Raw genomic sequence first — 24,586 nt, 5'->3', positions numbered from 1 at the left:
AGCGTCTGCCACAGGGCTGGGGGCCAGGACGCCCCGTGACTGGAGCTCGAATAAAGGAACGTTCTTCCAGAAACCGAACACCTGTTCTTTCTTGTAGGTGTGTGTGTGGGGGGGCACTCCCACCCTAGCCTGACTCAGAGCCCCTCTGGCAAGGGATGCCATGCTTACATTTATACCATTCTCAGGCCGCAAGCACTTATCAGGAAGGGGCGTAGAATTTTAGGGAAAGGAAGTGACCCTCCGAGCTCACAAACCAGGCACAGCCCTGAGGTCGCCCGCTGGTCTGCCCCACTCCTGCCCCTCGTCCGCCCTGCCCACCCGCCCCACCGCAGTCCCTCTTGCCCCTCGGGTTCCCCGGGGACGGGGGCTGGCTCGCACCTTGAAGTCATCCCTGTCCTTGGCCCGGCTCTTGGTGGCTGCATTCCGAGCGTGCCCCAGCAGCGCCTGCCCGATGGCTCGCTCCGCGTGCTGCCGCAGGAGCCGCCCGACCTCCTGGGTCTCGGCCAGGAGCTGCTGCTGAAGCTGCAGCCGCGTCTGTTGTGTCTCCCCCTCTAGCCGGCTGGCCTCCTCCACGACTCGAGCCTCCTGGAGAGGACAGGAGAGGGAGAGCCCATGCTGCTGCCCCGCACGGGCGCTCCGGCCAGGGCCAGGACCAGGATGTGGGGCTGGCCCAGCCCAGGGCCCCAGGAGGGCTGAGGAAGGGATTGAGAAGGGGCAGAGAGTGGGGACCCCTGGGCTTGCAAAGTCAACAATGCATGTGTCGGGGTGCCTGTTGAACCCCCCCAAGCATTGATTGGGCACTGACTGTGTGCCCAGTGCCATCTGTGGCCTCTCACAAGCACAAGAACGTCCTCATTCTTCCAAAACACCATGAGGCCTGAACACTGGGAGTGATGAGGCTATAGAGGCCCAGAGACACTAAGTAACTTGTAAAAGTCACACAGCAGGGCTAGGCTTTGAAGCCAGAGCTGAGTTTGAGCATAATCTGGGACATCACAGAAGCCGGGGCAGGGCATATAGGGCCCTGGGGACGGCCCTTCCTGTGGGAATCAGAGCTGGAGAAGAAGGTGAGGAGACTGAGAGGTAGGAGAGCCAGTCCCGCCTGCTTTCCACCGAGCTCTCCTGGGCAGAAGGAAAATGACCGTGAGCTTCTCCCTCACTAGTGGGTCAAAACACCAGCTACTCCACGAGAGCAGTCAGCCTGCTCGGGTTTAAATCCCAGCCCTGCAATTTACAAACCCTTTCTTTCAACTTGTTCAAACCCTAAAACAGATCACAGGGCTCCTTCCTCCCAGCACCCTGATGACCGTACGGATCTGATTTCTGATTTCATATCCATGTGTAACATAATTCTCAATAGAGCAGACACTAACGCCCTCCAGCACACTAGGTGCCCCCCGCCCCCAGGAGGCTGCCACTGTCCCACCCTGCAACAGCAGTGGTGGCAAGACTGGGGCTTCGGCAGCCATGGCTGAGCCTGGACCCTGATGGAGTGGCATTGCCTGGCTGGGCCGGGTAGGGGGCTGACACACCGATCTTACCAAGGCTCTGAGCAGCTGCAGCTGATGTTCATCCAGACACTGGGAGGAGCCCTGCTCGAGGGCGTGCTGCTCACGCAGTTCCTGGAGAAGGCTCTTCTTCCCGGAAAGTCTCATGTGGGTCAGGGTGGTGATGGCGCTGCCCCGGAGAGCCAGCCTCCGGAGGGCAGAGCGCAGCAGCAGGTCATGCCCCTGCAGGATGCACCATATGGACCTTTGAGGAAAGTGGGCACAGGGCTGGGAGTCAGTGCTCTTGGCTTCACTGAGCATGATGGTTAAATTTGTCAGCCAGAATGTTCATGAGATGCCCGAACATCTGATCAAACATTATTCTGGGTGTTTCTGGATTTTCTGGGTCTAACATTTGAGTCAGTAGGCTGAGTAAAACAGACTGCCCTTCCTAATGTGGGTGGGCCTCATCCAGTCAGTAGAAGTCCTGAAGATAAGAAAAGGCTGACGCTCTCAGAGGCTGCATTGGTCTGGAATATGGTTTAGTTTTTTTTCCCCCTGCCTTTGGACTCGAACTGAGATATCAGCTCTTTCTGGGTGTCAAGCCTTCAGACTTGGGACTGGAAATACACCATTGTCTCTCCTGGATCTTCAGCTTGCCTATGTATACGTCTCCTGTTCATTCCATGTCTCTGGACAACCCTAACACATTGAAATATCAAGAAATGCCTCAAGTAGCCCAGCTCCCCAGGGAGTCCTTCCAGAAGGCGGTAGGTTGGAGTTATCCCATCTCGTGCTGCCTGTTTCCTTAGACCTGGCTGCTCACCTGTATTCAGGCATTTGTTCTGTCATTCGTCTTTTCAACTTTATCATATCCTGCCCCAAGTTTCTGACACATATATGCAGCTGTCTTCAGTAGACATCTACTTGAATTTCTTACAGAACTTTAACAATCAGCACACCCAGTACTGAAATTGAGGGCTATTTTTGAGTGCCCATCTCAATGACTCAAGTGAAAAATGCTGGTCCACCAGAGAGGCCCAACATTTGGTATTTTCTGACAGCCTGAAAAGCTGAACAGAGTGTTGGCAGTCAACCTACCAAGGAGGAGAGACCTGGCAGACACTCCAGGCTTTCAGCTGGGGGCTCTTGTCCTAAGAAGAAGGAATCAGCCCTTACAGAAGCTTAATTTTGAATCAGCTACTTTCACAAATGGGATAGCAGATCTGCCACTATGTGAAATCCCTGCTAGAAGTAAGATAAATCCTCTCTGGAGGAAGATCCCATTATTCGAAACCTTAAATTATCTGTGTCATTTTCAGTTGCTGTGTCCAGCATTCAATAAAAATAACCAGACTTGCAAACAGATAAGAACTGGTCAAAAATAAAGAGAAGAAATAGACAATAGAAACATACCCCAAAGATACTGGATATTGAGATCATCAGAAAAAACCCTTACAAAAGCTATGATGAATATGTTTAATAAATTAAATGATGAGATGAAGAACTTCAGGAGACAACTGAGAACTATGAAAAGAATCAAATGGAAATTCTAGAACTGAAAATCCACTACCAACATTAAGAACAACAGATGGATTTAACAGCAGATGAAACATTGCTTAAGAGAGCGTGAACTGGAAGATAGTTCAAAATAAGTGTCTAGACTGAACCACAGAGAACAAAAGAATAAAAAATACAGGACAGTATCTAAGATGGATGTGGGATAAGGTGAAAAATTCTAATAAAATGTATAATTGGAGCCCCAGAAAAGTAGGGAAAGAATTGGCAAAAGAAATATTAAAGTAAATCTAAATAAAATACCCACTAAGAAAAGCATACTCTATGAGAGAGGAATAAATGGAATTAAGGTGTTCTAAGGTGTCCATATTGTCCGGAAGAAGGAATATAAAAGTGTATATCAGATTTTAACACATCAAGGACACAATTTAAAATCTTTGAACCACTAAAAGCACAGTAAAAGAATACATAACTAATATGCCAAAAGAGAGATAAATTAAAGTAACAACAACCAAAAAAACCTAATACAAAAGAAGGAGAGAAAGGAACACAGAGCAGCAGAACAAACATAAAACAAACCGTAAGATGATGGGTTAAAAATCCAAACAGATCAGCATTAAGATTTACATTAAATATAAAGGACCAAATATTGGTACAATTAAAAGATACAGGTTTTCAGGCTGGACAAATCTTCCAGTTGTTCCCTATTGTCGTAGCATGGCCCACGAGGTTTTTCTGCTTGTTGTCACCTCCTTCCCCTATATTATCCAATACAGCAGCTAGCCACCTACTTCTTGATGTATACACACACTAGTGTCCTGGAAAATGCTGGCAACTAGAAAAACAGTTTTATCAAAATAATTTTTCTCATATAAGACAAGGAAAAACAAACATTTTAGGGAAAGTTGAAAATATGGTACTACACTAATAGCTATAGAAAAAGTAGAAAAGAGGGGTGCCTGGGTGACTCGGTGAGTTAAGCGTCTGCCTTTGACTCAGGTCATGAGCTCAGAGTCCCCGGACTGAGCCCCACATCGGGCCCCCTGCTTAGCGGGGAGTCTGCTTCTCCCTCTCCCTCTGTTGCTCCCCCTGGCTTGTTCTCTCTCTCTTTCTCTCTCAAATAAATAAATAAAATCTTTTAAAAAAATGAAGAAATAGGAAGAATACAGATTTATTAATAAATTGGGAGTGGCTGAAAATGGGGACAAGGGGCTTTTTAGGTGATGGAGATGTTCTAAATTTGGATCATGGTCATAGCTGAAGAACTCTGTAAATTTACCAAAAATCATTGAATTGTATACATAGAATAATACATATGAATTATACTTCCAAAAAAGTATTTAAAAAGGTTGCTATGATAGACAGCTCTATGAAGTAGCTATTATTAGCCCATTTTATAGATGAGGAAACTGAGGGCAAGATTTTCCCAGATCAAGTCTGACTGCAAGGCTTTTATCTATGGCACTCTACTATCACTCTTCTCCACATTTACACTTACAGATTGGTTGGTCTCAAAACCACACTGTAAGAATGGCAGGGGGCAGTTAATGTGTCCACCTAATAGATGAGAACTCTGAGGTTAGCATAGAGATCACAGAGGACACAGGCCCCCCGCCCTTCAGAAAGCTGTACTCACTCTTCACTGAGGCCACCAAGTCGGCCCAAGACCTGGTGGATGATGCTCTCATGGTCATCTTGCAGGTGCGTCTGCAGCACAGAGGACAGGGCATGCTCCTCCATCCACACCTAAATCCAGCACAGAGCCACAAGGGGTCAACTCAAGTTCCCTTCACCCATCATCGCTTATGTTGGAACATGCCTTTTGTTTCTTGTTCAAAAGATCCTTTTCTCCCCTGATTTCGTTAAGATTTTCTCTTACAGTTCCTTCTAAAGATTTTTTAAATTTCTAATTTACATTTAAATCTTAAAACATTGAACATTCATTTTCTGTGGCGTGAGGAAGGCATCTAATTTTTTTTCTGCATAAATGGATACTAATTGTCCCAGCATCATTTATTAGAAAATTTATCTTTTTATGACTGGCTTGTCATGCCACCTGATCTTACACAGTTTCCATGTATACACAAATGTCATTCCAGGCTCTCTGTTTTAGTCCTTGGGGCTGTCTTTTTATTTCTGCACCAACACCATGCTCTTTAATTGCTGTTGCTTATAGCAAAACTGCATAGACATTTGGGAAAATTCTCCCATACTCTCTTTTTCTTTCTTTCTTTTTTTTTCAGAAACTGGCAAATGAAATTTAATTCTCAATTTTTATTAGGTACACAATTTTGTAAAGTTTTGACTTTTTAAATCATTTTAAGGAAAGAGAGCATTCAGAAAACATTCAAAGTACTATGTGTGTTTAAAATTTTATTGGCTGATAATTGTCACACGTTCTTCCCATGCTGCTAATCCTGAATTAAATGTGCATAGGAAAGCAGAGAACAAAAAAGTTACCCTCAGAACTCAACAAAATTTGAACAAGTGGGGAAAAAATGCTTTAGGGGGGCAAGAATTCTTGCTCGATTCGTTTCCACGATGCAGCCATTTAACACCATCTCATCCAAAATGATGTGCACTTTATCCAAATTAAGCATTATATCTAATTCACTCACTTGCTGAAGTACTCATCTAACACTTCCACAAAGTTATGGGTGAGTTCATAAATGGCCGTCTCATCCTCAGTGTCATGAACTCCAAACACAATGAAGACAGCAGCATACTGTCACTATATCAGCTTAAAATCCTTAAATTCAACGAAAGAACACTGTTCATTGGATCGGGAGAGACAGCTCTTTATGACTTCCGTTTCCAGAATTGTACGCTTATTGATCTCCACATGTTCATAGCATTTAGAAAGTCGGGTCTGTCCTTGTTTATTCACCATGAGGAAAAATTTTATCCTTTTTTTTTTTTTTCTGGGCAATATTTTTCCAGATAGTTCAAAAGTTACGTCAAGGGGTGCCTGGAATTAGAACCTGTACAGCTCAGGGGGCGACAGTCCTGCCTGCGGTTCTGGCGACGGCTCTTCCGAGAGCCCCCCCTCTCCCTTTCCCGGAGAAGCTTGTTCCCCAGCCCTTACTAGCCGCGCGGTGCAGGCTTCCTTGGGGCAGCCATTTTGACTTCCTCTCCCATACTCTCTTATACAAAACTGTCTTAGCTTTTCCTTTCATATGAATTTGAGCAACAGTTTATCAAGTTTGGGAAAACTGCTTTTTGGATTTTCTTGTAATTGGACTGAATTTATAGATTAATTTGAAGAGCATCACCAGCTTTCCAAGATCAAGTTTTCCCATTCAAGAACGTGGCATTTCTCTTCAGTCTTACTTTATGCCTTCAACAACAGTTTATAAACCTCTCCACTAAGCTCTTACACATATCGGTCAGGTTTATTTTTAGGCACCCTATAGCTTTTACTCAGAAGAGGATCCTTATTGATGTTATCACTGGGTGCTCTGGTATGTAGTCAATCTACTGGTTTGGGATGCTGATTTTGTACCTGGGGAACTTACTGAGCAATCTGAATAGTTGTAATAGTTAGCAGATTCTTTGCGCTTCTCAATGGGGACCTTCATGTCATCCACAAAAGCCCTACAAAGGAGCCTCAGATCATCAATTGTGCTGTTTAGATCTTATCTTTATGGCTTGACTTATGACTTTTTTTTTGAGATGAGAGGGGGAAGGGCAGAGGGAGAGGGAGAGAGAGAATCTCAAGCAGACTCTATGCTCAGTGCAGAGACCGACACGGGACTCGATCCCAGGACCCTGGGATCATGACCTGAGCTGAAGGCAGACACTTAACCAACTGAGCCACCCAGGCGCCCCTAGAACTTTTCATTAAAGTCAGCCTCTGACTTCTCTTGTAAAGAGTCTACAATAACCTGTCAGAGTGCTTAAGGGGCTAGAACTTCGTAGAAAATACTACACAGCGGGGGCACCTGGGTGGCTCAGTTGGTTGAGCCTCTGACTCTTGATTTCGGCTCAGGTCATGATCTCAGGGTCGTGAGATTGAGCCCTGTGTCAGGCTCCATGCTCAATGGGGAGTCTGCTTGAGATTCTTTCTCTCCCTCTGCCTCTGCCCCTGCTCACTCTCTCTCTCCCCCAAAGGAAAAAAATAAAAGAAAATTTTGTACAGCCTTGCTTCTCTAAATGGTAAACGAACCCATATGGGGGTCTTTGGTGGGCACTTAAGAATGCAGGTAAAAACAGCATCAGGACTCAAACACAATCGAGAGGACCAAGGCCATCAGACTCCATGGTGCCTGCAATTGTCACACTAACATCTCCAAAGCTATCAAATGCCGGCTCGTGAATGCTTAAATTCAGAACCACAAGCGGCTTCAGTGGGCTAAAGTGCTGACCCTGGTCATTGCTACCTGGAAATCGTGTGGCTTTGGGCAAGTTTACTCTTTGTTTCAAGCTTATAGTTACCAAGGAGAGAAAGGGAGAAAGAACTAGCAGTCAGGGCATGCCTGGTACACGCTGAGGGTTTTGTAGTGTTCTCCCATAAATGGGGCGGGCTTACAGGTGGCTGGGTTATAAAGCCAGCACCTCAGGCAAACATTGTCATGCTGAGGGAGGGGGGGGCACTGCCGTTTTAAAAAGCACAGTCAGGGTAGGCCTCATTGTGAGGGTGGCCTCGTGCGAGGGTGACATGGGAGCAAAGACTGCAGCAGACGGAGCAAGGCTGGAGCACACCCAGCGCGCGGAAGGAACGCAAGGAGGCCAGTGCAGCTGGGACAGAACCAGGAGGTCAGAGGGAAGCCGGGCCCCCGACATGGAGGGCCTCGTAGGGCAGGGTGAGGACGCCGGCTCTACTCTGCATGAAAAGAGAAGCCACTGGGGGTCTGGAGCAAAGAAGTGACACAACGTGACCGTGTCTTTTAGCAAACCTGATGTCCTGGCAATTATAAGATGCACAACTATTTTAAATGTGCCCCTTAAAAATTAGTGTCATGCGGTATGTTTTGAAAGGATCGCTCTGGGTGGGAGGTTGAGAGTAGACCACAGCAGGGGGAGGCGTGGATGCAGGGAGACCAGGGTGGGGGGTGCGGGCTGTCACGGAGATCTGATGACAGGTGTGGTACCTGTGACCAGGTGTAAGGGCAGACGTGATGAAAGTGGTTCCATTCTGGACTAGACGGAAGGCAGAGCCTGTGCAACTTCCTGTCAGTTGCACGTCAGGGATGCAAAAGGGCGAGTCGAGACAACCCCAAGGGTTTTGGCCCGGTTGGCGGGAAGATGGAGGAAGAGTGTGGATGGAGTGGGTTGGGCAGGAAGACCAACAGTTCTTTTCTGGGGCATGTGACAGGTACCACGCCTATTCATCACATACAGGAAGATCTCAGGCAGAGAGCGGAGTTTGGAACGCATTCTGAGCTGGAGACATAAACAAGGGAGGTGCCGGCCTCAGTCCAAAAACAGAGGGATAGAATCCTGCCGAGAACCATATAAGTGAGTTTGGAAGCGATTCTCTTCCGGCTGAGCCACCAGATGAGACCCCCGCCACAGGCTGGATTGCAGCTGTGAGACCCCAAGCAGAGGACCCCATGAAGCCATGTCTGGTCCCCTGATCTGCAGAGACTGTGGGATAATAAATGTGTGTTGTCTTTTTTTTTTTAATAATTTATTTGTTTGACAGAGAGAGACACAGCGAGAGAGGGAACAGAAGCAGGGGGAGTGGGAGAGGGAGAAGCAGGCTTCCCGCTGAGCAGGGAGCCCGATGCGGGGCTCGATCCCAGGACCCTGGGACTATGACCTGAGCTGAAGGCAGACGCTTAATGACTGAGCCGTGCAGGCGCCCCTAAATGTGTGTTGTCTTAAGCTGCTCGCTTGGTTATTTGTCATGCAGCATTAGGACACCAGGACGGATGGGTGTGACTGGATGGGTCACCAAGAGAGTGCATGCAGACCAAGAGGAGGGTCCTGGACTGCGTCCTGGGCCACTCCAGGGGCAGACAAGGTGAAGGTGAGAAAGAACCAGCAAAAGAGACTGAGGCAGAGCCACAACAGAGGTAGCAGGAGAAGCAAGAGTCAAGCGGCTGTTTCAAGGAGGAGGAGAGAGCCCAGCTTTGGAGGACAGGGATCTCTCAATATGGAAAGTGGGAGAGAACAGGACCCAGCCCAAGCACTGTGGCTGAGTGCGGCAGGTGAGGCCTCAGAGCTCAGCACAGGTGGGAGCAGGTGTGGTGGCCGGGTGATGGAAACCCACCTGCAGTGGGGCTGGGAGAGTGGGAGGAGGGTGGGGGGCGGTGCCAGGATTTAACACCTGGTGGACTGATGGCCACATGGGTGTTCCTGATGATAGGAAGCGCTATGGACCGTACCCACTGCCACATGCCTTGTCAAAAGTGCAGACTCCCATGTGGCGGTCTATCACTCTCCCATGGTGGCTGTTTCTGCCACAAACTCAGTAGCTTAAAACAACACAAACTCATTGTCTTAGAGTTCTGCTGGTCAGAAGTCCAAAATAGGGCTCAAGGGGCTAGACCCGAGGTGTCAGCAGGCTTACATGCCTTCTGGAAGCTCTGGGCAAACCCCATCTCCATGCCCTTTCTTGCTGCTGGAGATCACCTACATTCCTCGGCAAGTAGCTCCTTTCTCCATCTTCAAACCAACGATGGCTGGCTGAGACTTTCTTGGTCCAACCATATCACTCTGACACTCCTGCATTCCACTTTCATTTATAGGGACCCTGGTAATTCTATCGGGTCCACCTGGATAGCCCAGGAGAATCTCCCCGTCTCAAGATCCTGAACTTAATCACATCTGCAAAGTCCCTTGTGTCATGTGAGATCCCATGTTCACAGCCACTGGGAATTAGGACGGGGACATCTTTGGGGGGACCTAGCACAGTGGACTGGGGAAAAGCCCAGAAAGCAACATTAGAACAGATTACATTTTGAGAACCACCATTCTACAACCTGTTCCAATTGGGTAATCCAATATGGGACGGATTCCATAATATTTAACAACTTCCCTGAGTAACAGGACACGAAATTACCAAGGTCCTTTGGGTAAAAGACAATGTAGGAAATGCATTTCACAGCCTGGGTGTGTGTTTCATTTTCCATGAACAGTTTTGTTGATTTTTTTTTCTTATGACTAAATATTCATCTGAATCATAGAAAGCTCATCGCTCATTTTTATCAAGGAGGAAATATGGTAAGTGAGAGTACACACGGACCTCTAAATATCTTGTGGCAATTTAAGGCAATTAAACAACCAATCAGTAAATTAATTATGACATACACACGTTGCGAAAACAGTCTTGGGTTATACTTATTTAATCAGTTGATTTGGTCATTAACCATCCTGCTTGCTTCTTGCGTGCAGAACTCCTGAAACCCTTCTGCACAAGCCACGGAAAATTCACATGCACGTGTATACTCACTAAGTAAATAAATAGGAAGTAAAAGCCAGAAGTCATGCATTGTCTAACATTTACTTAAAATAATCAAGACTCATAACCAGGGGGTTGCAGATAGATTATAGCTGTTGGTCTAATAATTGATCAGAAATGAAGTTCTGGATTTTTTTCGATGCCAGTACCATTAAATAATGAGAGAGAAGCTGTGTGAAAGGTCTTATCTTGCATTATCTCAGAGCAACACTGTTGGGTATTTTGATCCCTATTTTTCACTCAGAAGCAGAGATTCTGAGACATTTAGCAAGTTTCGCAAAATGCCAAAGCTGTGTGGGGGGTCAACTAACCGGCCGAGGCCAACCAGCCCATGGACAGGACTGCACTGGCTCAAACCCACACATCCAGCTTCCAAGATTAGGGGCCCATCTGCAAACTACAGCTGCCTCTCAAAGGCCCCCCCTCCTATTTGGGGATCCTTCATCAGAGGCACATTAGACTCACATGGCCAGCTTGTCCCCCCGACCGCCACCCCAGAGACTGTAAATTAAGTGGTCTGGGCCCAGGATTGGTATGAATCCAATGGATTCAGCTTCAACTACATCCCTTGAAGAACAATAAAGTGACCCTGTGATAATTTCCAAAGCCGCGTTATTGTTTTTTTTTAAGATTTTATTTATTTATTCATGAGAGACAGAGAGAGACAGAGAGAGAGAGAGAGAAGCAGAGGGAGAAGCAGGCTTCCCGCTGAGCAGGGAGCCCGACGCGGGACTCGATCCCAGGACCCTGGGACCATGACCCGAGCCGAAGGCAGACGCTTAACCATCTGAGCCACCCAGGTGCCCGAAAGCTGCGTTATTGTTGTTGGTAATGCAGCCAAGTTTTCCTGGGCCCTCGCTGTGTCCCAGCCCCTGGACTTTGAATAAGGGAATGAAGAAATGAAAAACAGAGTTGCTATCCTCTAGGAACTTAGAGCCAAGCGCAGGAGACAGTTAGCAATGAGAGGAAGACACGATGCAGCTGATGGAGGACTGAACTGAATTAGAAGGAGGTCTAATAGGAAGCGAGGCCCTCTGCTGCTCCATGGCTGTGAGTGGCCTTGTGGCATGATGCCCCCCCTTTCCTTACGTGGTACCTTGGACAGCTCCGGTTAGTTGCTTTGGAAAACCTCCCTTCCATTCATGAGTCCAGTGCTCTTCTGTAACTAATGGGACCCCATGGCAAAGAGGCAGGGGTTGTTTCCTATAACAAGCTCCCAAGGGGTGGGCAGTCCAGGGCTGGGACAGTGGCGTCCACTCTCTGCTCCACCATCCTGAGCCCGTCTGCCTCCGTCCTCCCGCATCCTGCCTCTAAGTCAAAGGAAGGCTGGTGTGCCCCAGGCCTCCTGCACATGCTCTGGGCAGGAAGAACAGGGAATGCCGAAGAAAGGGAAGCTCTTTGCAGCGACCACACTCTGTCTCACTGGCCAGGACTATGTCACCAGGTCACTGCCAGATACTGGGATAGTGAACACATTCGTGTTACAGCCTGCGGTGTGCATTAAGGCAGGAGAGAAAGGAAATGCAGGAGTTTTAATGCCTGTCACATTTAGAAATTCCTCTATTTGACACGTTTTAGTTTTTTAAAATAAAGTTAATGTAAATTAGTTTCCTATTGCTGCCGTAACACATGACTACAAATTCTGCGGCTTAAAACAACACGAATTCATTATCTTAGAGTTCTGGAGGTCAGAATTCTGAAATGGGTCTTAACTGGGCTAAAATCAGAGCTGTGACCCTTCTGGACGCCCCGGGGGGGGGAGTCTGCACCTGCCTTTTCCTGCCTCCAGAGGTGCCTGCCTGCCGTGCTCGTGGCCACATCCCGCCGTCCTCTGCTCAACTCATCCCTTCTCCTTCTCTGACTCTGACCCTCCTCCTTGCCTTTTAGGAGGACACCCTGTGATTACACTGGGGCCCCCTGGATACGCCAGGACAACGTCTCCATTTCAACATCCTTAATACACTCACTTGGGCAAGGTCCCTTCTGCCACATTAGGTGACTATTCACATATTCTGGGGATTAGGAGGCGGACATCTCGGGACCATTATTCTATCTACCACGTGGATACCTGGTTTTAATCAGGAAACAGGCTTTCACTGAAAAACAGGAGTTCCATGTGAGAACCGCGCCCCCCCCCCCCGCCCAAGTCCGCTCCCTTACGAGCTACCTTCTGTTGTTGACTTCTGCCGGTCTAAAGCACAGGCATTGCTGCCCTTTCGTAATGGGCCAGCCGGAGGCATTAATCTACTCACTTCCCATCCTCTGCTCCCTTCTCCTGCCCACCTTGGTTGTGAAGGGCCGGGCAGGGCACAGTGTCTGTCAAGTGCTCAGCACAGGCACTAGGGATGCTCCATGAACAAAATCTCTCATTATTTTTCCTAAGTGTAAAAATGGTAGACCCCAAGCCTGGTTGTGCAAAATGCCCACCTGCTTGTCTTGCTCCAGGAGATCTTGGAAGAGTTCCCACTGCTGCTTGCGGAAGCGATCCGACTGCCCCAGCTGCTGCGCTGCGTTCTCCTGGACCTCCTGCCTCAAGTACTCACACTCTGCCTGGGAGAGGCCAGTCACGCCTGGGAGCGTCTGAAGGAACAGGACGTCCACAAACTTCTGGAACGTTTCCATGGTGCCACGGTACAGCTCCTGAAGCCAAGAGCACGTGACAGGGTTACAAGTCATGCTCTCACCCTGGGCAGGGCTGTGGGCTTTCCACAAAGCACAGAGGAAACCCAGCGAAGTGAGCTCTCAAATCACTCACACACACACACACACACACACACACACACACACACACACACACACACACACACACACACAGCAGGGGCAGAGGGAGAGGGAGAAGCAGACTCTGTGCTGAGCTTGGAGCCTGACTTGGGGCTCGATCCCAGGACTCCAAGATCATGACCTGAGCCAAAGTCAGATGCCTAACTGACTGAGCGACCCAGGCGCCCCTGCTTATCTCCTTTAGAAGCACCTATGCAGATGCACAGAATCACACGCACACCTTCACCTTGCTCCTCACACCTTCACGTGCAGCGTATTTCCAAGTACCTCCTCCTCAGAAACAGACCCCAGCAGGTGTATTCCTCATTCACACCTGACAGGCTCTCCTGATATTAGAAAAAAGGGGGTCTTTACATTCACGGTCCAAGCTCTCACAGGCCTGGCAACTAGACGCAGGCACAGGAAAATCAAATACAGAACATCCCAAGGACATCACTGGAGGGATGAGGCTGTGGTCACTTCAGTGTCACCACAAGCCTTTACTGAAACTGATGTATTTGCTGCCACCCTCTGACATTGGCCAGGTGCTTCTATATGCACCGCTCATTCCTCCAGCAGCAATACCTGATGGACGTTTTGGCCTTGCTTTATGGAGGAGGAAAGTGGGTTTAGTTGGCCAAGATCTTAGACTCCAATCCCAGCTCAAGATAGGGAGTGTCAGCCTGCTGGAAAATGTCCCCTGCTGGGGGTGGGCTCAGGTGGGCTCAGGGGCCACAGGGTAGGGCATCAAGAGCATCTGCCTCATGAGTATGAGCTCACTGGACCTACCCCATTCCCTCCATGACAGTGGTTCTCAAACTCAGCTGTGCATCAGAATGCTGTTAAGATGGAGAAACTGAGGCACAAGTTAGATAAGCTGCTCCTGAACCCGTAACTGGCCAATGGCCTGGCTGGGATTGGAACCCAAGCATCTGGCAGGACGTCACTGCTCTACCACACAGCCCACACTGAGCAGCATGTGGTCTTCTTACGGGGACGTCAGCCATTCCCTCCTAATTCAGTGTGGCCTCATCTTCACTAATTACATCTTCAAGGACCCTACTTCCAAGTAAGATCACATTCTGAGGTTCCAGGGTGACAAGACACTTTGGGGGCTACTGTTAGGGATGGAATTGTGTCCCCCAAGTTCAAATACTGAAGCCCTAAGCTCCAGTGTGACAGTATCTGGAGATGGGGCCTTCAAGGAGATGGCTGAGGGTAAGTGAGGTCGTAGAGTGGGGCCTTAAGCTGATAGGGCTGGTGTCCTAATAAGAGGAAGACCCCAGAACTCTTTCTCTTCATTAGCACATGGGAAGGGCCAGGTAAGGACAAAGCAAGGAGGTGGCCATCTGCAAGCTGGGAAGAGGGTCCTCACCAGAACCCAACCCTGCCCACACCTTGACCTTGGACTTCTGGTCTCCAGAACAGCGAGACAATAAGTGTCTGCTGTTAAGCCCCCTGTCTAAGGCACTTCATTACAGCGGCTGAGATGACTGATACAGACACTGTCCACCCAGTATAGCTGCCACGATGCTGAGGGTTTGCACTGCCCACCTTCACTTGTTTTGATGGGCCTCGGATACCCCCTGGCTCCTTGTCCACCTGGCCTGTCTCCCCCTTCAAAGCTTGGCTCAGGCATCTCTTCCTGCAGACAGCTGTCTCTGACTTGGCCTTAGCCCCAGGCATCCCTCACGCCTCCTCTCCGCACCCGTAAGCAGGGATGTTGTAACAGAAGCCAACTGGGATCGGGCATGTCCTGGATTCCAGCTACGGCCTAAGGGCCTCATTCCACCCCCATGAAGAAGGCTTATCATTGTCCCCATTTCGCAGATGGGGAAACTGGGAACTGGAGAGGCCCAGTAAAATCTGGAGGCCACACAGCGGGGAAGGGGAAGAGCCAGGACGCAGACGCAGGCACTCAGAGTCTGGAGAGGACCCCATATGCACTTCCCAACGCTACGGCACTTGTCACTTTCCTTCATGCAGGATGTCCGCATTTCGGCTTTGCAGTAGCTCTGGGTGCTGCCCGAGGCAGGGGCTCTGTGTCTTGGTCACCATCACCCCCTGGGAGGCCCATCACTTTGGAGGGCACAGGTGATCTCCCCTGTTCTCTCGGAGTCAGTCCTCCAGGCCAGCATGGAGTCCTCTTCCCTGTTCTGGAGTTGCATGAGGTTGCCCGGGGAGAAAGGCGGTGCCGGCACTCAAACCCAGGCCTCCCTGTTCTAGGGCCAGCCCTCCGTCCTCACCACTGCCTTACCCGCTGACTCCCACAAAAGCCGGCCTCCTTTCCATCCTGGGTGAACTCACTTCCAAAGGCCTTTGCCCCTAGGGACATCTGGAGGTCCGAGTCCTGAGCACCCCGGAAATGGAAGATGCCTCTGATAGGACCCTGGTGTGTGATGCGGGGAGGGAGGGACCCATGGAGGGCGTGTGGCTTGCCTGCTCTCCACAGGGCCAGAGTTGGGCCTGAGCCTGCATCTCTGGGGTCCCGGCCCAGGAGGAGGGGGGATTCGCATGCACGTGCGGATCCTGGGGACTCTCTGCAGGTCCCACCACGAGGCCACGTACCTGGCAGAGCACAGCCATGACCTCGGTGGTTCTGACGTTCTCCTCCTCCTCCAGGTAACTCTGGGTCAACCTCTGCCTCTCCAGGACCGCATGAAAAGCCTGCGAATGAAACGTGAGCTGAATCTTGTGGGAAAAGGCCAATTTTTTTTCCTAGAAAAATTCCCCCAAAGGGCCACTCTCAGATCTGAAGGATGTCCGTCCCTGATTTATATAGGAGGAAACTGAGGCACAGGGATATCACGTGGCTGCAAATTGCAAACCTGATCTCCTGGCCCCAAGCCACCCAGGCATTCTGTGACTGAGTTGCTGGGGACCACCACCCCGGCCTGGGGAGACCACCCAGTGGAGCCCACCACCTAGCAGGGTCAAAGCACACAGGCCGTGAGAGGTCAGTCTGGTCGGCCCTGGCCACGTGGCTGCGCCCTGCCCTGAGGAGCCAGAGAATGGGGTGCGGGGGGAGATGGGGCAGACACAGGCGTGCAGCCGAGGGGCATGGCGGGTCAAAGTGACAGAGGGACAGACTCCTCGTGGGGAGGTCCACGGGGGACAAAGACCCTTGTTCATTTATTTCCTCGTTCCCTCGTTCATCCATTCTTTCATGTATCTGCTCCACCCTTCCCTCCTTTGTCCCTGTCTCCTGAGCCCCCAGCGTGGGCCTGCCCTGTGCTGAGGTGCTGGGCAGAGCCGACCGGGCCACCTTTCCCCGCGCTCAGGATGTGCAACGCGATGCCAGGGAGGGGCCAGAAATCTCTGAGCAACATAGAGCAGTATAATCCTACCAGCCTTGCTTCAGATGCATCCTGTCCAGGACAGAAACAGCCCCCCACCCCAACCTTGTGACCTGGAAGGGATCTGGGAGGAGGCTCCTTGGGGGGGGGCAAGGTGGACCTTAAAGGGACCTAAATGCCTCTCTTCTGTCCTCAGTGTGTGTCGGGGAAGTCTCCTCCTGGCTTCTCACTGGGGAGCTGCTCCTGCCACCAGGCTGGCCCCAGGGAGGGCCCATGCCTGTGCTCTGCGTGGGGCCTGGATCCAGTCACTGTCCCTCTGTCCCTCTGTCCGAGCCAAAACAAGGTCCAGCTCATGTCAAGGCAAAGGAGAAGGGCCCAGACAAACCGTCGGGCCATGGCTGCCCCTTACTTGGTCTCCCTGAACCCTAACAACCCATGAGGTAGGTGCCATGACTCCCATTATGCAGATGAGGAAGCTGAGGGCTGAGGGGAGCAATGCGCCCAAGGTCACTCAGCTCCTTAGCAGCAAAGTCAGCGTTCCGACCCGTTTCCAGGTGGCCCCAGTGCCCAAATGCTTGACCACTGTGCAGAATGGACAAGCAGGTGCCCTGCCCCCCGTCCATGAGCAGGGAAATACGGGGGCAAAGGCAGGGCTCTCTTCTCTCTCTCTCTCTCTCCCCCTGGTCGTCCCGGGCTGTGCTGGTGCTAGCTCATTTCTCTGCCCTCAAGGAGGGTGGCCTCTTGTTTCTTGTCTGGCAAGTCTCCTTGTCCCCTTCCTTGTCAAGACAAGGGCATTTTCTAGCCCGGCCACCTCCCTGATCCTGCCACAGAGCCTCCCGTGCACAGTCCTCCCTTCCCCTGGGCTGGCTAAGGTCACCAGGCTGACACAGGGCAGTGAGCAGTAGACCTCATGTCTGGCCAATGCCAAAATCTCTGGCTTTCCTTGCACAGTAACGAGGATGAAGCCACAGCACTCAGCCTGCATGGCTGCTCCCCGGCTGGCTGTGTCTGTGGACGCGGGGAGGGAGTGGGGAGCAGGGTCACCTGGAGGAACTCGTCCGGGGTGGTGCTCTGCTGTGCCTCAGCCAGGAAGCTCCTCTGTTCCTCTTCTTGGGCCAGCGTGAGCTTGGCCATCTCCTCTGCTTGGTGAACCAGTGACGCCTTAACCAGGTCTTTGCCTCGCTGGACAAACTCTGAAATTGAAGTAAGCCCCAGCACGTTGCAGGTTACTCCCCGGGCAAGACACTCACAGTCTCCTGCCCGCACTCAGGATGCAGGATGGACCAGCAGGTGCCCCGCACTCCTGCCCACACTCATAGTTTTATCTTTCAGGTATAGGTGCTTCCAAAAGGCCAGTGTTAGGAGCCCCTGGCTCTTCAAAGCCCACAGCCCCACGTTATTTGAAGGGACCCTTCTTCCCCTCGGGCCCAGTGCTCAGGACAGAAAAGGCTGCATTTTGTGGTTGTGCAGGGCGACCAGTCAACCTGACCAGGAGATGAAGAAGGGGCATTTTTTGTGGGGAAAAATGAGGAAGGAATAGGTGACACAGGGAGGGACAGATGGAAGGACAGGAGAGAAGACTCCAGGTCTGTAGGAAGACAGTGACATCTCAGAGTGCAGTTGAGATTTAAAACTCATGAGGATGAGTTATTAAATTAGCAGGAGCTGCAAGAAGGAGGGGCAACCCAAGGGCAAGGCCCTCTGCCTGGTGGGGAAGGTGAAGGCGGGCAGAGAGGCTGGGGTCTGAACCCCCCTTCACCCCGCAGAGGTCACTGGGCCGGCAGCGTGCCAAGGACAGCACTGGGCGCTGGGCGCAGGCTGCTCCTGGTGCAGAGGAGTTGAGAGAAGGGGAAGGGACAATCAGTGTCATGCCGGATGAGGAGCAGGGTGGTGGGAGGAGAAGGATGAAGGGTAATGGGCAGTGTGGGACCCCAGGGAAGGCTTCTGGGAGAGGAGATAAAGAAGAGGTGAGCCAGATCCTTCTCCCCTGAGTTTTGGGGGAGATGCTCAGTGTAGAAGCTGGAGAAGTCAACGAGGGCCAGGCCACCAGGGGTCTGCTGTTCTGGGAGATGTTTGTTTCAGCATTTCACACACACACACACACACACACACACACACACACACACACACACACACACTCTCCACACTTGTAAGACAAGCACACTTCCTTGGGTTTTGTCTGGGAATGTGTTTAGCCTCTGGCACCAAAGAAAAGGGTGTGACCAGGTGTCCAGAGAGACCAGAGTCCTCCCTCTGCCCAAGGTCCTCCCTCCATGCCCCGACTGTCTCCCTGCCTCCCCTGTCCTGTCCAAGTTCAACAGAGCCTGATCAGTGGGGTTCCTTTGGCATCCTGCCCCTGCCAGTCTGTGCTGCTGGGGCCCCGTCCCGCTAGGAGAGCCCAGGTCCCCGTGTGAGATGACCCCCTAAGGCCAGATGTGCTCAGTTCTACACAGTCCAGACTCCAGCCAACAGTGGGCTTCCATGTGGTCACAGAAGCCGTGATGCCGAGTGACAAAGACCTCATGGAATGGCCCGAGGCCCCAGCTCTGAGTGCCTCCCTCTGACCCCATCTCTGAAAGGCAGCCGGCAGGCTTGGCAGAGAGGACACAAGCCACTGCAGACAGAGGACCAGGACACGGGCTGCAACGAAAACCTGGCGCCATGCACTGGACCGTGTCCCCCCAAATTGATACTCTAAAGCCCTAACCCCTGCGGGACTGCATTTGGAGGGTAAACGAGTTTGTGAGACTGGGGTCCTAATCCCCGAGGGCTGGTGCCTGAGAAGAAGAGGAAGAGGTACAAGAAAGCCCTTCTCTGCTACGTGAAGACACAGAAGGCTGCAGGCAGGACTCAGTTTCTCACCGGAACTGACTGGGCTGGCGCTCTGTTCTCGGACTTCACTTCCTTCAGAACTGGGAGAAAAGAGAGGGCTGTTGTGTAAGCCCCATGGTCTGTGCTATCTTGATACCATGGCCCGAGCTGACCAAGACCCCTGGAGACTCCCTGGCCCTACAGCGTCCACACCCATGTGGGTGTCAGAGTCCGCTGGGGAAACTGTGAAGCACACGACTCCGTGCCCTGCAGACGTCCTGACCGAGACCCCAAGAGGCTGCCCGCCTCTCTGCTTCCACTCCCGGCCCCGGGTGAACGTGCAGACTTGGACCCGCGCTGGGACCAGCGATGAGCTCTCCCCACTGAGGGCCTGGGGCAGCCGGTGCTGGAGGCAGAGCTGGTACCCTCCCTGCAGCTAAAGTTTCTTCTTTCTAACGATGGGACCTGGACTAAGTCTCGGATGCCCTCAGTATCTTGAGCCCTGACCTGCCCACCTCCCAGGGTCCGCCCCAGGAGCTGGGGTGGGCACGAGAAACAACCACGTCGGGTTCCCTCTCCTGCCCTACAGGCTCAACCATTGCCCACCCTCGCCTGCGCTGCTGAGCAGGGCCCGGGGACTTGTGTAGGGCCATGGGTTGCAGCTGAGTGCCGTGTGTCATTTCTGGGCATTGCCACCCTCCTTTGCTCTCTGCATGGTCCAGGTGATTCTGCTGCAGGAACACCAGGGCTTCTGTCAGCCCGGTCACTGATGGCTAAATGCAGCCGGCAATCCCAGACCCTAGGGGCAGCCTTATGGGGAAGGCAAGGAAGGCTCAGAGCCGGTAAAGGGATGCAGTCCCCAAGGGCCGGAAGGGGATCACAGCCTGTGCTGGTCTCCCGCGTGCTGCTCCATGTCTCCTGACCCTGCCCCCCAGGCCTGGCCCCCCTCCCCCACCCCCGCACAGGAGGGCTGTGCACCCCGGACCCGGCCATGGCTCACTCACCGCTGCTGAAGCGCTCCGCCTCCCCCCAGAAGGCCTTGTGCTGCTGAGTGAGCAGCTCCTCTTTCTGCTGCCCGGAGAGCTTCCCCTCGATGGTCAGCAGCTCCAGGCCGCGGGACAGGGCGGCCAGCCGGCATTTGGTCTCCTCCTGGATTTGGAGCTTCAGGGACTCGATCATTTTTGCCATGTGCGCCCGCCCCATGGTTCTCTCCAGGGTGTCCTGGGAAGAGAAACCCCCAGGTCAGCATCCCGCCCCGCAGCAGGGGTCTGCCAAGGGCAACGGGCTCCGTCCTGGAGCCCCCGCTGCCTGTGAGCAGAGTGAAGACCGACTGGCTCTCCCTCCGCTCCTCCCGCGTCAGCTCCTTGGCTGCAAACAGAATCGTCCGTCACAGGGCTGGGGTGAGGCTGACGCGGGGTACCAGGCGTTAAGCTCTTGGCACAGAGTGAGAGCACGTTGGGGGGCTGCTCTTCTGGAGAGGGGTTCAGTGCGTGCATGTGGCCAGAGAGGGGCCTTCCTTATGGCCATCCCTCCCCAGTCCCTGGGGCCTTTGGCCTCCACAGCCCTGAAAGGGAAAGGCAAAGGCAGAGAAAAGGTCACAGGAGCCCTTGGCTTTGGAGCCTCAGAGAGCCTGGGATGCAGGGTCTGAAGAGATTTTCGATGGTGAGACTGACTTCACAAGTGGCTCCCTCGAGGTCAGACTTGAGAACGGCCCCCCTGCCCCCTCTGCCCCACCACGGCATCATGACTCAGGACAGGACTCCTGGAAAAGACACCTCCCTAGGGCAGGAAATGCCGAGCAGCGGCAGATGGGACCCTGTGGGTCCAGAAGCCTCAGAGGGCAGCTGCTCACCCTGCAGAATGAGCGTGAGGACCGCAGAAGCGGGAGAGGGGGGGCGCTGCTGTGTGCAGAGGGAGCACGCCTCTCCCAGCTGGGCATGGCCCCAGCAGACACCCGAGTCCACCTCAGCCCCTGTCTCGTCCTCCATGCCGGCAATCCTGCCTCTTCAGACGCCCCTCTCTTTCCTTCCTGCCGGCCCGTCACAGCCAGCTCAGGCCCTACTCACGTCTGGTCTGTTGTCCCAGCCTCCCACCTGCCCCCGTGCGCTCTGCCCCTGCATGGCGGACAGGGGCCTTTCTGAGAGGCAGACCTGGTGCTGTCCTATGGCCCAAACCCTCTAGTCACTGCCTTCAAACCAAGTCTGAACTCCAGGGCATGGTGCATGGTGCCCCTCGGTGCCCCTCGGACCAGGCCTGGCTTCGTCTCCAGCCTTGTCCACACACCTTCTTGCTCAGGGCCGCCCAGCACACCTGGCTCCCAGCTCTGCCGGGCCTTTGCACACTCGAGGCCCTCCACCTGGAGCACCGTCCCTGTTCCTCTCACTCCTCGGCCTGCTAGTCCTCATCCATGCTGGGCTGGGCTGTGGGGTGCCTTCCCTGATCTCCCCCACCCAACAGCGGGCCCCTCCTCCATGCTCCACGGCCCCATGTGCTCTGTCTTTAAGGAGCTAATCACAAGGGACAGTCCCAAGCTGGACTGAGAGCCCTTGAAGACAGGGCAGGGGCAATGTCTGAGCCACCCACGGCCAGGCCTGGGTCTCACTGTTTGTTGAGCGGCACTGGTCTGTGTCTGACAACGTGTGAACAGGGCAAGAATAAGGATCCCCCAATTACAGACAAGAATGCTGAGGTTTATTCTGGAAGGCCACATAACTAGCCCAAGGGCAGTGGCTTTGAACCTCCTCCGATTAGACGCACCTGACAGCCGTCGGCAGGCCCGTGACCACTAGGGGGCGGAAGAGGATAAGCGCTGGGTGGCTGCGCGCTGGGTGGGAAGGCTCTGCTCAGCGCTCTGTGGGGGGGGGACCCAGACGGGGCCACCCTGGGGAGAGGTGCGCCCAGACCGCCATTGGCAGCCACCTCTGAGGTAGCACGATGAGACCTCTCCAGCTCAGTAGTGACAGCACAACCTCCGGGTTTATATTCAAAGACAGACAGGAGCGGAGAGAGGTGAGCACAGGCAGAGGGACATGGGATGGGAGGCGAGGGGTCCCCTTGCTCTGAGAGTGTAGAAGGTCCCCAGTAGTGCCCGGGCGAGAACTGGGCTCCACCCGTCCGAGCTGCAGGCCTCGGGTACAGTGCCTTCCCCGGACCCTGAACTTACGGAGCTGCGGTGAAGATTAAGTTAAAATACTTAAAACCCTCAAAAGAGCAGCCAGCACGTAGTAAAAGCTCACGAGCACAAGCTGCTGTTACAATTATCTACAAGCCTCTGGCATCGCTCTTGATGTGGCTTTTTGTCAGACATCCCAGGAGAATGATTCTCGCCACCTCTGAGGTCCTTTCCAGAACCCTACCAGTTGGATATTCAGGGATGCCATGTGAACATTGTAGCTCCAACTGCCCAGGCCAGAACGCTCAGGCATGACCCAAGAACTTGCCACCTTCTGGAGTTTATCAGCAACATAACATGAGATATAGAAGCTACATCTTTTGGGGGGTACACAGATTTACAGCCCTTTGCATGCATCACCGTGAGGATTTGTTGATGTCTATTTTGCCTGCGGATCTGTGGCCCGTGGAGTCTAATCACTAACACACCGAGCACTTCCCATGGGCCAGGCCTTACATATCTTCTGCTATCTAATATTCTCAGAGCAGGTGCACTTCTGATCCCCACTTACAGATGAAGAAACGGAGTCAGAGAGAGGTTAAATAACCTGCCCAAGGTCAGCCAGCTAACAAGCAGCAAGACTGTGGTATGAACTCAGGTTTCCAGTTCGAGTCTGTAATACTGTTTCTATAACAGAACGTGGCCCACAAATAGGTACTCACCAAATGTTGGCTAAGAGAAGGGAATATTGATAACCTGGATAATTCCTTCCCTTCTTTCTATTTGGAAGTTACTGGCTAATACTTGGGCCGAAGTCAGCTAAGGATACTTTTTTTTTTCCCTGCATCAATATCCTGCTGACAGAATAATAATTAAATAAAAAGAAAAAAAAAGAGGGGAAAAATAGTCTTTCTCTTTTGATAAGCATTAATATCAGCAGCCTTACCAAAATGAAATCCAGTTCACAGGGGTTTAGACGGCCAATCCAGAAGCTTGTTGCCCGGGCTCAGTGATGTCATTAGCACGGGAATCCAAGGTGGGTCACCTAGCTGGCCCCCTGCTCAACAGGAATAAAATATCTGCCATGCCTACCTTCCAGCAGGGCCGGGGAGGAAAAGGAGATTGTATGTGTACACGATGAGCAAAAACATCAAGTTCTCAAATAGCTGTTGTACACGGGGAGTTTGTTAATGCATATCCTGAGACTGGTGGGGAAGGCCTGCATTTCTAACAAGATCTCAGGGGCTGCCGAGGCTGCTGGTCTGTGGACCACACTCTGGTGGTTGTGGAGAAAAGGCAGGGCCTTCTCCGTGGGTCAAAGTTGCCGAGTCGCTGAGCCAAGGGCAGGGCGGCCGCTGCAGGTTTCTGAGCTGGGTGCTCAGGTAGGTGCACAGGTCTGAAATGGAACTCATGAGTATCCAAGGGGAAATGGGTGCATGGTGTGCCCTGGGCCTTGCACATAGCAGGGCAAGGCCAAAACCACGGCTGAGAAACCCCATGGTGACTAGGGCATTATGAGTCCCTGAGCACTTCCCCGGGCCCTGTCTGCAGAAATTCCTAGGACCACTCTTTTATAAATAGAATAATTGAAGCTCAGCGGGGTTAAATAACTGGTTCAAGATCACACAGCCTCAAGTGGCTGAGCCTAGGTTCAAAGTCAGATTTTTGGATTCCTCAATGCCAGTGGGTTGCATCTCCAACTACGTATCAGAATTGTTTGGGGAGTTTTAAAACCAGCAATACCAGGGGCTTCACTGTAGACCAATCAGACGGGATCTCTGGGCATGAGGTCTGGGCATAGTCATTTAATGAAAGCTCCTCAGGTGATTCATGGAGCCGTCAGGAGAGCAAAGGAAGCTCCATCCACACAAGTGGGTATCAACTATGACTACTCATTGCGGTCACCTACAGCTCTAAAAACCCCAGACTCATTAAGTCAGAGTCTCTGGGGGCCCGACCTGGGACCCCAGCATCAGTACTTTTTAAAGCTCCCCAGATGATTTCAATGTGCCGCCAGGATTGAGAGTCAATGCTCTATGCTGCCTCAACACAAAGCTGGTCAGCATCTCCACTTAAGGAATGGGTGGGTGGGTGGGTGGATGGACGGATGGAAAGAGGGATGGATGGTTGGATGGTTGGATGGATGGATGGATGGATGGATGGATGGATGGATGGATGGATGGTTGGATGGTTGGGT

At 52.2% G+C, this 24,586-nt stretch overlaps 1 protein-coding gene and 1 pseudogene across 3 annotated transcripts in view; both read right to left on the bottom strand.

Annotated features, from left to right (window-relative positions):
• EVC (EvC ciliary complex subunit 1) overlaps positions 1-24,586 on the bottom strand; it is a 62,578-nt gene that overhangs the window by 9,362 nt on the left and 28,630 nt on the right. For all 3 annotated transcript variants that reach the window (XM_028089447.2, XM_028089441.2, XM_028089443.2), the window contains exons 9-15: positions 20,282-20,498; positions 17,511-17,659; positions 15,739-15,837; positions 12,838-13,050; positions 4,642-4,751; positions 1,542-1,752; positions 379-585 (exon numbers count right to left, since the gene is read on the bottom strand). In XM_028089447.2, the coding sequence (XP_027945248.1) occupies positions 379-585; positions 1,542-1,752; positions 4,642-4,751; positions 12,838-13,050; positions 15,739-15,837; positions 17,511-17,659; positions 20,282-20,498 (1,206 nt within the window). The remainder of the gene's footprint in view (positions 1-378; positions 586-1,541; positions 1,753-4,641; positions 4,752-12,837; positions 13,051-15,738; positions 15,838-17,510; positions 17,660-20,281; positions 20,499-24,586) is intronic.
• On the bottom strand, positions 5,468-5,904 carry LOC114198235 (AP-4 complex subunit sigma-1 pseudogene; annotated as a pseudogene).

The sequence above is a fragment of the Eumetopias jubatus genome, unplaced genomic scaffold (genome assembly GCF_037043125.1).
Source record: "Eumetopias jubatus isolate StellerSeaLion01/CBP00866 unplaced genomic scaffold, mEumJub1_p1.0 scaffold_2, whole genome shotgun sequence".
NCBI lineage: Eukaryota > Metazoa > Chordata > Mammalia > Carnivora > Otariidae > Eumetopias > Eumetopias jubatus.
This window is presented reverse-complemented; position numbering and strand designations above follow the sequence as displayed.